General features: G+C 53.1%; 1 protein-coding gene across 1 annotated transcript; it reads left to right on the top strand.

The window, feature by feature from the left end:
- Positions 1–10,136: 10,136 nt before the first annotated feature.
- Positions 10,137–12,697, top strand: CITED4 (Cbp/p300 interacting transactivator with Glu/Asp rich carboxy-terminal domain 4). Its single transcript, XM_067530775.1, has 2 exons — positions 10,137–10,222; positions 10,798–12,697. The coding sequence occupies exon 2, from the start codon at positions 10,810–10,812 to the stop codon at positions 11,425–11,427; it is 618 nt and encodes a 205-aa protein (XP_067386876.1). The 5' UTR covers positions 10,137–10,222; positions 10,798–10,809; the 3' UTR covers positions 11,428–12,697.
- The last annotated feature ends 762 nt before the right edge of the window (positions 12,698–13,459 follow it).

Genomic DNA, 13,459 nt, shown 5'->3' with positions numbered 1-13,459 from the left:
CACCCGAAATGGCAAGAGTTTTTGCGCTCCCACAGAATGTGACCCAAGCCTTTCTCTTCATCCCGTAACACACTGGATGCTAAACACCTGGACAGACGGACAGACAGACAGACAGGTTATGCTGCTGCTGGTCAGATCTGTAGTGTGGTAGCACCTAGAGGCCAGCCAGTTTGGCATCCATTGTACTGGAAGCTGGACCAACATATAGAAAACAATGGTCCCAGAGCGTTCACACTAAATGACCAGACTGAACTGGGGGATGAGATCAGGAGGCAGGGGGACCAAATTAATAGGCTGTGGGCGATTATCAGCCAATCGGGAGCAGGGATCCCAACTGGCCAAGCATTCTCAGGGTGCAGTTTACTGTGCACGTTAGGGCTGAGGTGAGTCTCGGGCTGGACTGCGATGGAGGGGCGGAGATGCAATGCTGGGAAATGTCTTTCCATTTTCAACACAGTGGCAGGTGTGGCCTCTTCACCGGGGAGTGGTCCCAGCGAGGTTTGCCAGTTTTGGTTGGACGTATTCCTGGAGGTTTCATCACATGACAAAATCTTTCATTACAGGTGAATCTTTAATTCCTGGAGGCCCCAGGACAACCCTGGAGGGCTGGCAACCCTATCACCAACTTGTCTCACTGAAGGGAGGGGAACCCAGGTGGTCAAACACTGGGAACAATGATCTGACCAATAACAGCAGCACTGAGTGCACGTTTGACCAGGAATTCCAGTGTCTCTAGTGGAGTGACAAGGAGCTGGGATGCATGTGCTCGGGGCTTGCGAGGGATGGGCACCTGCCTGCTGCATCTCTGGCTCACACATGCCTGAAGTCACCACAAGCTCACAAGTGAGCGGCCAGGTTTCCTCAGCAATAGAGAACAGCGGCCAGGAGGAGAGGGTACTAGGTTGGGGCCCTCGTGCTCTGTTCTGCATTTGGGATCCTGGTTTCATCCATCAGACCCTATAATTGCTAGTGCTAGAAATGCTGAATTATTGTACGCTGGAGAGAAGCCAAAGGGAACCTCTTCTACTGACAGTGCAGCGTGGCATGGGGGAGGGGAGAAGAGATGGACTCGAAAAGGAACAAATGGATGGGGTGGACTGACTGAAGAGGGAGCTGGCCCTGTCTGCTACTAACTGTGAGGGGAGGGTTCCCTGTGGCATATGAAACTCTCAGCCTGGGACACGGGAGTCTGGTCTACACTGGGGCTTGGAATAATCTCCCACCGTTGCAATGGTGCTGGTGCAGTTCCACCAGGAACACGGATGCTCTCCAGCCACTGGTGTTTTTACCACCACATCAGCCAGCCCATCTAAGAGCATGGAAAGCCCATGATTGGACCATTGTACTCCCCTGGAGGCCTGCATGCACCCCTGGAGCGGGATGTGTGCTCTCCTATCGATGGCTGGGAGTACATAGCTATGTAACGGTGATAACTTTGTTTTCGGTTTACTACACCATATTTCCACTTTTCTGCGGAGGTAGCTGCTGTTCCAGAGCTGGGGCAGCATGTTACCCCCACACACATGCACACTATGCTCTCTCCTGGTGAATTTACTTCTGTTCTTTCTTCGTGGGTTGTTTTCCCTTAATCTGATTTAAAAATCCTTCACGCTGTTTTTCTGTGGCTGCTCTTTGTGTAAGGCAAACATAATAATGAGGGCAAGACGGGCGCGCTGGATCTGAGCGGACAGACCCCACAAGCAGTGGTTCTGGCGTTGCACTTCAAGCTGAAGAGGAGAAAGGAAATGTCAGGGTGAGCACCTGCCAAGAGGAGAGTCAGCAGCAAAGCGGCCAGCTCCAGCGGGGTAGATCTGCTCTTCAAATGCAGCTCACTCTGTATTCCGCATACGCGCTCCTGCCTGCAGATGCCGCATCTCAGGAAGAACCTCGAGCAGTCAAGCTGCAGTCGGTCACTGGAGGACAACAGCAGAGTCAGAGTCAAACCCCTTTGAACTGGAAAGGCCAGCTGGTGGCTAGTGCTCCATGGGCCCCTCCTCCCGACAACTGGCCATGAGAAGCCATGCTCTCAGCCCCTGCATTCCCAGTGCACAAGGGTCATGCCTGTCCAGCTCTCAGCCCCTTTCAGAATCAAGCCCTGTTCGTTAAACAATGGCCTGGTTCAGATCTCACTTCTTTCAGTGAAGTTACTTCAGATTTACACAGTGTGAGAGTGGAACTGGGTCTATTGACTTCAATGGGGAGTAAGAAATGCAGGGCCACAAGGGGCACAAGAACTGGTCCCAGCCATGGTCTGAACTAGTCTCCATTGTTAGTTAGTTAGTGTCCCAGGCAGGAACAGCACCAGCACCAGCACCTATTGTCCTGTGCTAACGTGAGACACATTAGAGCTTCATATTTATTTTAAGTTCCAAAGCTTGGTTTGTTGACACGCTGACTTAAAGCCAAACTCAAGAAACACCGCCTGTGTTCTCTCCCAGCTGTTTTCATAGCCTCGTAACCTGCACTGAACCACTCTACATTCAATTGAAATGTTGGTTTTAAACCATTGTGATTGTCCAAAACCAAAAAATCAGCATGAATTACATTCCATTCTTTTCTCCTGATTAGTTTATTGACAATCAGCTTGGAAAGTGTTATACACACAACATGCGGCGTGTATCAGATTTTCATTACAGCTCCTTTCAAAGCACAGCGTAGAGAATTCTAACAGCTAACAATGAACATTTAATTAAACTGGATATGCTACCACAGTGAGATATCAGGTATAAAAGCTTTCAGACGCTCAGCAGTGCAGGGAAAGGTTTGCAGTGTAAACTCCCTTGAAACAAATATTCTGCCCGGTATAAACAAACAAGGAAGAAAATTCATTGATGAGAATTCCACCATTCCTGCAGTGGGAGAGCTACAATCTACCCCCATGCGACCCGAGGAGCAAGGGCATCTGCACATGAAGTGCAAGCAGAAAGGGGTTTGTCACCAGATGTCTTTCATTTATAAATAAAAGACACACATAGCAGATGGATAAGGGAAAGGAGCCAGAAATATACAAAGAGCTATTGACATACACCTAGATCATCGGTGGCTCATGGAGCTGAGGAGATCTGATTCCATACAGTGAAAGTAAATGGTGTGCATACATGCACACACAAACACACACATATACGCGCACACATGCACACTAGGTAGTTCCTTGCTATATTACAGTGGGGCAGTAACACCACTATAGGTAAGGTTGAAACTAGCTTAATGTTTAAATGCCAATTTTTCAAGGTCTCTAAAATCCACCTGCATACTGAGATTGCCTTGAAACTGGCTCTTCCTCATTGGGACACAGGGCATGCTCAGTGGTGCAGATCTAGGGTTGCTTTAGCAAGAGGTTCTTGAGATACAGGGCCACTAAAAAGAGTCACATGACATCACAATTGTATGCTTATTGTAAAGGTTTTTGCAAGCACCAGTGCCTCAAACTATTGCATTGATCCATCCCAAACTGACCTCACCAACTCACCCACTGCCCTGCACCCACTGCCAGTTAGGGGAAGCAATAGTTCAGGAGTTACTGAGGGATCAGATTAGATCTGTGAGGTGGTTCCAGCTTAGGTGGGAGCGAGCTGTGTATGTGCTGAGGGCCGGCTGCTTTGTAGCTCAGGGCAACATGCTGGGGCCATTGAATATGAGCCATAGCTACTGACTGCATGTGCTGCACTCAGCGGATTTCTGAGAACAGCCCTGGTGTGTAGGCCTGCTCCCTATTTCAGACTTCTTCGGGGGTGGGCTTCTTTAGGAATTTTGGCCCCAAGACCAGAGCTTTTTCTTTCAGTATGGCTATTTCGAAGAGCTCTAAAGCCCAGATGCACGCTCAGCTTGTGTCTCACCAGCATCAGGGGGTGAGTTAGTGCAAACCTGGAATCATTAGGTCAAGGGATTCTTCAGGTACAGCCCTTCCCCCAACAAGTAGCTTATTTCAATATTCAGATTGCTCTCAGACGCACATGCAGGGGGAGATTTGTCTTGAAAACTGTCACAGTGGGAGCTGGGGCAGCCATGTTGGCATAAACCGGGAGTCACTGAAATACAGGGGGTCAAGGGGTTCCTGAAATACAGCCCCCTCCCCACAACGAGCTGCTTATTAAAATGTCAGATTCTTTTACTTCCACAGTGCAGAGGGAAAATCTACAGCTCTGACCCCATGACATGTACCTGGCTGAACTGCCCTTAGCTCAGCTCCTGACTGTTACCAGGATCAGCAGTGGCATACGGAGATTCTCCGGTGCCCGGGGCCCAAGCCTACATTTGCACCCCCCTAGGCCTCATGCCTCCCCCCTCGCATAGGGCAGGAGGGGTCCCGGCACTGCCCCCCAGCTGCCCTGGGGAGGAGGGTCTGTACCTGTGAGGGGGCGGTGTAAGGTGCAGCGAAAGCGCAATAGCAGGCTTGGGCCCTGCACTTACCCGGTGCGCAGCGCTCACCTCTCCAGCTGCAGCCCCGCAGCCCAGCGCTGGCTCGGACGGGGGCAGCCTCACCCCCTCAGTCTGGGGAGGAGAGCTGGGCCGGCGCTTCACAAGGCGCAGGGGGAAGGCGCTGAGGGGCACCTCTCAGAGCCTCCTGCACCTCCCACCCGCCACCTGTTGTGAAGGGCCAGCCCGGTGCGCCCCGCACTTACCTGCCGCTCCAGCCCCGCAGCCCAGAGCTGGCTTGGATGGGGCAGCCTCATCCCCTGGCTTGGGGGGGCGCGAGGCCAGCCCTTCATGACGGGTGCAGGGCAGGGGGCACAGGAGGCTGAGGAGCGGCTGCTTCCGCTTCTGCGCCCCCGTCCCCCCTCCCACATGTCGTGAAGAGCCTGCCTGATCCCTCCCCACAGGTCTGGGGCTAGGGTCACCCCATCTGAGCCGGCACCAGGCTGCAGGGCTGGAGAGGTGAGTAAGTACACTCCGGGCCGGCCCTTAATGACAGGCAGAGGGTGCAGGAGGCTCTGCGCCCCCCAAGAGCCTCCTGCGTCCCACGACTCCTGCGCATCACGAAAGGCTGGCCCGGTGCCTCCCTTCAGGCCGGTGCCCAGGGGCCTGGCCCTCCCCCGCCCCCATCCTCAGTATGCCACTGGGGATCAGGACATACAGTATAAAAGTTTTAGCACATCTGCTTAGAGTTCACAGGCTCTTGTTTCCTCTGAAACTCCTTCGTGAGGGCTTATCTACATGGGACATTTTACCAACAAAATCAAACCACTATAAATTTGTCAAAAACAAATCGTGTCAAACAAACCCCGTAGCTTCTTTTGACAGGGTAACAAACCTTGTGGGCAAGGGAGAAGTGGTAGATGTGGTGTATCTTGACTTTAGCAAGGCTTCTGATAGTGCCTCACATGACCTTCTCATAAACAAACTAGGGAAATACAACCTGTGCAGCTACTACAAGGTGGATACATAATTGGTTAGAGAATTATTCCCAGAGAGTGGTTATCAAAGATTCACAGTCAAGCCGGAAGTCGTATCGAGTGGGGTTCCGCAGGGATCAGTTCTGGGTCCAGTTCTGTTCAATACCTTCTTCAGTGATTTAGATAATGGCATAGAGAGAACACAGATAAAGTTTTCAGATGATACCAAGCTAAAAGGAGATGCAAGTGCTTTGGAGGATAGGATTAAAATTCAAAATGATCTGGACAAACTAGAGAAATGATGTGAAGTAAATAGGATGAAATTCAATAAGGACAATGCAAAGTGCTCCACTTGGGAAGCAGCCGTCAGCTGCACACATACTAAATGGGAAGTGACTCCCTAGGAAAGAGTACTGCAGAGAGGGATCTGGGGGTCATACTGGATCACAAGCTAAGTATGAGTCAGCAGTGTGACTCTGGGCTGTGTTAGCAGGAGTGTTGTGCAGGCAAGACACAAGAAGTAATGCCTGCCTTTGCCAATGGCGCTCCTGTTGGAAGCGTGAGTGGCATGTGCACGTCTGAGGAAGTTCTGCACCCCAATGCCATCAGCCCATCTGCCAATCCCACCCTGGGGCTGTTTGGTGAGCACTGCTGGGGCTAGGATTTGGAGCCCAGTATGGTGGTGCAGGGCCAGGCTCTCGCTGGCAAACTGAAAATAGCACCAGAGAGGCCAGTGCAAGAATCATAACCAGGATCAATCTTGTCTTTGCTCAGAGCAGCTTGCTGAGCTCCTGTGGGGCAGCACCGGGCACGACAGACCAGATCCGTGTCAGGCACTGGGAACAGGCAAGTTTGGTGTCTCCATTGGGCACGCAGCACTGAAATGGGGGATGAGCTGAGAAGAGCGTGGCTGGCACATGGGACAGGTGGGAGGGGGATGAGAACAGTGTAGCTCCACTTATACCAGTATAAAGGTGCCTACGGCAATAGAAGGTATCCCCCTTTCCAACATAAATAGCTATATGGTACCTTTGTACTGTTATATTGTGTCCACATTAGGGTGGTTGCCCTGCTTTAACTAGGCCGGGACAGTTAAACCGGTACAACTTTTATGTGTAGACAAGGCCAGAAAATGGCAAATTTTGCTAGGGAGAACTCAGGCTGGGTTTTGTCCTAGTACCTATCCCCGAGTGTTGGGGAAGAATAAGCTAACGTGGAGGTGTGGTGTGGGAGACTGTAAAGCTTTATTTCCTGGCTTCCAGAGCTTTGAGGATTGCTGCTAGTGGACATTCTGGAAGGGCACAAGGTAGCCGGTCCACCCGAATGCTACGTGAACCACGGTTTGGGTCATGAATTCATGCATAGGCCCCGGTGCTTCAGCTTGTCACATGTGCAGACTCCTACTTCTGCATGAAGCACCATTCAAGTCCCATGTTACTACCGTAGGGCTCTGTACAGATGCAGGAGTCTGCCCACATGGAGCCAGTTACAGGATCAGGCCCATGCTATGTGTGTGTGTGTATGTGTGTTGCAGGTGTCTGGGGAGGTATACACAATACTTTTTTTTACCTTGAGAACTGATTGCCAATTAACTCATACTTAACATGTTTATAAAGGCAAGCGTGGACACTCCCCACATTTGTCCCAGGCTACAACCCTTTGTTCTTTACTCTAAGCTGATCCCTAGGGTGTGTGGGTGCATGTGGATGTTTGTCTGTGCGGAGGTGTGTGTGTGTGTCCCTACGAGTATTTATTGAATTTATAAAATGCACTTGTCAAAATCTCTAAGGTGAAAAAACAATCATTATATAACTCAATTAAACAACTGACTCATTGTCAATTAGAGGACTCTCAATCGCACACCTCCAAATAACACCTGAAACCATCCCAAACACCTGGTAAGGCAAAAGCCTGTGTAAACAAAGGAATCTTGCAACACATCCCAAAGGTCAATAATCCTGGGCTCTGCCGCACCAGTGGGAGGTCAGTTTAAAAGTTAATGGCTTTTTACAGAAAATAAACAACCCCAGATGCTTAAGTGTGGGGTTGCTGGCCCATGTGCCTTATCTGATCTGAACTGTTGGTAGAAGGAACAATGATTGGCTATTCAATATACAGTAAGGCCTTGTCTACACTAGCACTTATACCGGCAAAACTTTTGTTGCCCATGGGGTGTGAAAAAACACACCCCTGAGTGACATAAATTTTGCTAGCGTAAGTGCCAGTGTAGACATAGTTGCTGCTCGTTTAGGTGGTTTTATGATGTTGGCGGGAGAGCTCTCGCCCCTCAACATAACAGGGGTACACAAGCGCTCTGACAGCGGCACAGCTGTGCTGATACAGCTGTGCCGCTGTAAGTTTTAAGTGTGCACTAGCGCAGAGAGAGAGACAGAGGATGCAGGGTTAAGCACTCGTTAAGTCAGGAATACCAGAGGTTGCCAGCACATGCTTAGCTCTGCCCTTTTATGACACAGCCTTTTCTTACATTTTGCTTCTCAAATAACACACTTAAATAACAAACAACCTTTGATACTTATCTAGCATTTTTTCTTTCAGTTCAAGAGTCCTGAGGATCATTAATACACAAGATCTACAGTGTAACCCATGCACATTCAAGAAGCCCCGTGCAAGGCTGTAGAAAAATCTGTCTGTTAATATTGTATTATCTGAGAAATGGCATGTAACTGTGGTTAAAGATTGTATCATGTCAACCATGGGGCAGAGTTAAGTTGTGGCAGGTGAGCTTAACTTTGCCATTTCCTGCTTTCTGAGTGCCTAAACATGCAACATGAACATCCTTCTGACTTCACTTTTTAATGGCATTGCCTAGGTTCCTTAAAAAGGCAAAAAAATAGAAAAAAGCACTTTTGACATTTGGAGTTATTTAGCCAGGCAGGAAGGCCAGATCCTCAAAGGTATTTGGTGTCTAATTCCTGCGGCACTTAAATGACTTGGAGGATCTGGGCTGGCTGCCTTCTGGAATGTCAGCATGTGAGTTACTGGCAGCCTGGCAGGCAATGGGAAGGTGGCAATACATCCTGGAGATTGTTCCTTCCATTTCCGATGTCCATACTTTTAAGGTGCACGTAGCTGAGCAACCTTCGTTGTCGTTACACCAAGCTGTGTCCACGCGAATGCACTCGGGCAGCGCAGAATGCCCTGTGCCCCACAGTGCATGCGCTGAGTGAGCACAGCCTCTGCAGAGACCTGCTGCACTGAGTACCCGTGTGCACTAGACCTTTGTCTCATTTGCTGTGTTTCTTAAGAGATTCCCCCTGCTTCTCCCAACCCTGAAAGTGGCTGCCCATGACTTCCCTCAGTCCCCTAACCTCCCGCTCGGCTCTCTCACTTCCCACCTGGAGTGGTATAACAGGTTTATTGGCATTTGTTTGGGACTGGTGAGCTGTGCTGGTGGGAAGCCAAGAGCGAGTTATCCATTGCCTACCAAATGGATGCCAATGGACCCTTTGTGCTGCTGCATCGTGTATTCTGCGTATGCCACAGAAATGCTGCTTTAGGAATGTTTTAGAGAGTTTTAAACGTGATTTGGGGACTATTTCCACATTCTTCCACCTGCAAAAGGAGGCAGGGCAGGCTCGCCCCAGAAAGCCAGCTGCTCCGGCTTCAGGGAGAGGGAAAATATCAACCAATAGTTTGGAAACTTCTTACAATCCCCTTCCCTGGCTTCTCCATACAGAGCAGCCCAAGGTCGCCTGCCCTGCCTGCAGGGGTAAAAGCAGGTGCAGCATATGCCCCTTGATGCTGGGAGTCCCTCCCGCTCCTCCATGGGGAAAATCTCCGGGGTGTAACCCAGGGCACCTAGGACAGCAGAACCCCGACATGGCAGGAGGCTCAAGGAGCCCACCTGCGGGGCTGCTTCCCCGACATCTGCGGAAGGGGGGAGGCTCAATCCCTCACTAGGCCCGGGGAAACTTGGGCAAGGCGGAGAAAGGGGCCTGCCAAGGCCGCTGAGCACAGGCCGGAGCACCATGTCCCTGCCTGCGCCAGAGACCTGCCGTGGGGCACCGGGGCACCCCGCCGCCTGCGCCCAGGGCCAGGGCCAGGACCCCGACTCCCAAAGCCCATCGTGTGCAGCCCCCGCCGTCACCGCCACCTTCCCACGGCCTGTGCGTTACGGGCCGGGGGCCGGCGGGCTCCCACTCGCCGAGGTGGGGGAGGTAAAAGCTCGCTGGGCCCCAGACCAACCCCGCCCGTAGTGGCGCTGTGTGTGTGTGTGTGTGTCCCCACCTGCAGCGGTGCTGTGTGTGTGTCCCCGTGTGTCCTGCCCATAGTGGCACTGTGTGTGTGTGTCCTGCCCGTAGTGGCACTGTGTGTGTGTGTGTCCCTGCCCGTAGCAGTGCTGTGTGTGTGTGTGTCCCTGCCCGCAGCGGCGCTGTGTGTGTGTGTGTGTGTGTCCCCGCCCGCAGCGGCGCTGTGTGTGTGTGTGTGTGTGTGTGTGTGTGTGTGTGTGTGTGTCTTTCTCTCCGCCGGCCAGAGTCGAACACCCGGCGCGGCGCACTGGGGGAGGAGCAGCCTGGGGAGAGGGGCGGGGCTTAGTTAAGGCGAGCTCCGGCCGACGTCAGAGACCCTCCCTCCCTGCGCAGCAATTGCCCCGCCCCATACAAGTCAACAACACACCGCGGAGGGGGCGGGGCCCGACGCGGTCCCCCCAGCCTCCCTGCTCCCGCGAGCCCACCTGACGCAGCAGCCGCGCGCCAATGGCGGGCGAGAGGTGGGGCTCCGAGTCCCGCCCCCGTCGGTGTCTATATAAGGCCGGCCTCAGGGGCGCTCTGGGCTGTCGACCGCGGTACGGAGCAGCTGGGGCGGGTGTCGTTGGTGCTGAGGCCGCTGGCCGGGGTGTCCGCGCCCCTCGGCTCTGCCCGCGCTCGGTACGTGCCCGGCCGCGTGCGGCGCTGAGCGCGGCTGAGTGAGCGCGCGCGGGGGGACGGGACGGGACGGGACGGGGCTGGCTCGGCTCGGGGCTGGCTCGGCTCGGGCTGCCTGCCGTGGGTCGCGGCTCGCTGGGCTCGGCTCGGCTCGGGCTGGGCGGGCTGTCGGGGGTCGCGGCTCTCTGGGCGGAGCGTGCGGGGGGCGCTGTGGCGTTGCCGGGTCTTTGCCCAGCTGCCCCCGGCGCCGCCTCCTGGCCGCGGCCGGCCTGGCCGTAGCAGCGCCGCGCTCGGGTCTCCGGTGCCGCGCAGGGCCCCGCTGCGGGAGGCGGCTCCCCCCGGCCGCCAGCGCCCGCCCCGACGCAGCCCGTAGCCCGGGCCGGGGGCGCCTTCGGGCTGGGGCACGGGAGCCGCCCCGCTCCCTGCCAGCAGCGCCGGCCCGGCCCGGGTGACCCCGGGAGCTGACAGCCCCCTTCGGCCCGGCCCGGCCCGGCCCCGGCGGCCGGTTCGTTGTGCGGCCCGGGAAGGAAGGCGCCGCCCGCCCCCCGCAGCCCCTCACGCTCTTCTCTCGCCCGCAGGGACCGCTCGCCATGGCCGATCACATGATGCTGCCGATGAGCCACGGCGTGAACGGGCTGCAGAACTACCGCATGGGGCTGAGCGGCCTGCAGGGCGCCCCCCCGCACGGGCAGCACGTGCTGCGGACTCTGCCCGCCGCCGCCCAGATGATGCAGTACGGAGGGGCCGGCATGGACGGCAGCATGAGGCCGCGGCCCAGTCTGGGAGGACAGATGGGCCATCCCCAGATGCCCAGCACCATGATGTTCAACAGCCCGAGCCAGCAGCAGCCCTACATGGGGCCCGTGGGCGCTCAGCAGCTCATGGCCAGCATGCACTTACAGAAACTCAACACCCAGTACCAAGGGCACCCTCTGATGGGCATGAGCAACGGCCCCATGGCGGCAGGTGCGCAGCAGTACAGAGTGGGGCCCGGGCAGCACCCTGGCATGCAGCATCTGCCCTCACCTGCTCTGACCTTGAACGTTATGGACACCGATCTCATAGATGAGGAAGTTTTGACATCTCTGGTCCTGGAACTGGGTTTGGACCGGATTCAGGAGCTGCCTGAGCTGTTCTTGGGACAGAATGAATTTGACTTCATTTCAGACTTTGTCAGCAAACAGCAGCCCAGTGCCATCAGCTGCTGAAGGACTTGGGACTCAGTTTTCTCCTCTTGGTGGTTTGATTCCCCCATTCTTCTTTTTTCCCCACCACCCCCCGCCCACCAAAACAATCATTGGATGCTGATGGCTTGCACTGGATTGCTTTCTCTCTTCCGTGTGGGAGTTATTTTTCTTGTTTTGGGAATGGGAGGGGGGAAAGGGTCTGGTGACCCAGACTGAAGATGAAGACTTGCTGTAGGATCATCCCAGATGGCATGAACAAGATTTGTCTTCAGTAGAAACAATGGACTTCTTAAAGTGATGCTAATGACTTTCCACATCTAGGCTTCCAAGTGCTGGGTTAGGAGGACAGCATGGTCCTGCTGCCACTAGTGGGCTTGCTCTAGGGTTCTGCGTTGGCAGTGAAGTTCACAAACTTTATTAGGGAATAAATCCTCTCAATGGCTTGTGTGTGGGAACCCACAGGGTCTCGCACAGCAAAGAGGGTTTGGGGTTGGTTGTTGCTGGCTTTTTGTCTTAAAATCAAATCCCTCATTGCCCCCACAATACTGTGATGTTCTCTTCCTTGTCTGGTTTGACTTGAAAAGGGATCACTTCCCCCTCTATCAGGTTGTTATTGTCTTAGCTCTGCAAATGTGTCTGGGGGAGAGGGTGCTGGATGTAGGTGCCTAAAATCCTCAACCTCTAGAATGGTTGTACAAGTTAGAAAATCCACAATCAGCTGTAAAACTACTACGAAGTGTTCAGGCTCGTTCAGACGTGAGGCTTAAAGCTGCAGTCAAGCTTCATTGTCTCAGATAAAATCTGTGTAATTGTATGTCCCTGGCTTAATCTTCTTTTTGTCTAATCATTATTTATTAGAAAGGGCTCCATTCGTTATTTGGCTTTGAGACTGTTGGGACTATCTAAAGGGCTTACTGCAGCTTTAAATGCTGGCTTTTAAAAATGACTGAAATAGCTACGTGTTTCTTCCAAACAGCCCAGCCCATGGCTATTTCAGCAGCAGAATTTTGTGATGAATATGTAGGACCTTGTAAACCAAACCCTCCCTGATGTGATAAAGGATGATGACTTTTAATTACATTTTGCTCAGAAAAGGTTAAATGTAAAAGCTAGTGGGTTTTTGTTTCCTCTTCTGTCTTATTTCCAGGCGCTTTGGAAAGTGGAAAGCTCATTGTGTCAACTTAGTTGCTACTGCCCCCTGCTGCTGAGAGCACATGGCAGCACATCATTGTTGATCAATGAAGTGAGAATGTACAGATGAATTTTCAAATAAAAGCTAAAACATCTTCAATGACCAGCTTGCTTGGTGGTTTGTTTAATCAGGTGTGCTCGAGGCCACATCAGGCACTGTCAAACGGCTGCGAGACGCGCATTTGTCTCCGCTTTGGAGCGGGCCTCCAGTGTGTCTTGTGTCTAGACATGTCAATATTACCATAACTGACATAGCTCCTCATGTCTTACATTCCCAGCGCTAACTGAACCCTTAAAGCCTAATGGAGTGTGGGGGTCTGCACCCCGTCTAACTGCATTACGTGCAAATCCCTGCTGCTAGACCCTGCACTGGTGGCTGCCTGAAAGGTCGATTACACCTGTCCGACTCACCTGGGCAAGTCACCCTAATGTGGACAAGCCTGAAGGGGCTAGAGATGAGCTGCTGGTGCCATGTTTTTACATGTCTGCTGTTGGGCTCTGCTGTAATTGTTTGCACTCCAAGGGCTGGAGTCTGGAGTTTGGCTTTGTCTACACTAGCACTTATGCTGGTGCAACTTTTGTCACTTGGGAGTGGAAAAACAAGGCCTTTGAAGAACAAAGAAGAATCCATGCCCCTCCCCCCTGCCGGCTAGGAGCTGTGAGCTGCTCACTCTAGAAGTGGTTAAATTTCCAGGAAGGTTGTGAGGCTATCTCGCTGTCTTAGATTTTCCTCTCGCCCTTCTGGTCTGACCATGCTTCATTCCCTAACCATCCTGCGCCCCCGCTCCCCCCATCTGAAATATCAATTTGATGCTACAGGCCTGCCACGCCAGACACTAAATCTTCTAGTGATTTATCAATT

Source organism: Emydura macquarii, unplaced genomic scaffold (genome assembly GCF_026122565.2).
Source record: "Emydura macquarii macquarii isolate MOO-44397 ecotype Brisbane River unplaced genomic scaffold, CSIRO-AGI_Emac_v2 contig_3113, whole genome shotgun sequence".
In the NCBI taxonomy this organism is placed as follows: Eukaryota; Metazoa; Chordata; order Testudines; family Chelidae; genus Emydura; species Emydura macquarii.
Note: the sequence above shows the minus strand (reverse complement) of the source record. Positions and strands in the feature narration are given on the sequence as shown.

Bases quoted from the DNA above. Each gene is read 5' to 3' on its own strand.
- CITED4 (XM_067530775.1), top strand. From the start codon at position 10,810: ATGGCCGATCACATGATGCTGCCGATGAGCCACGGCGTGAACGGGCTG.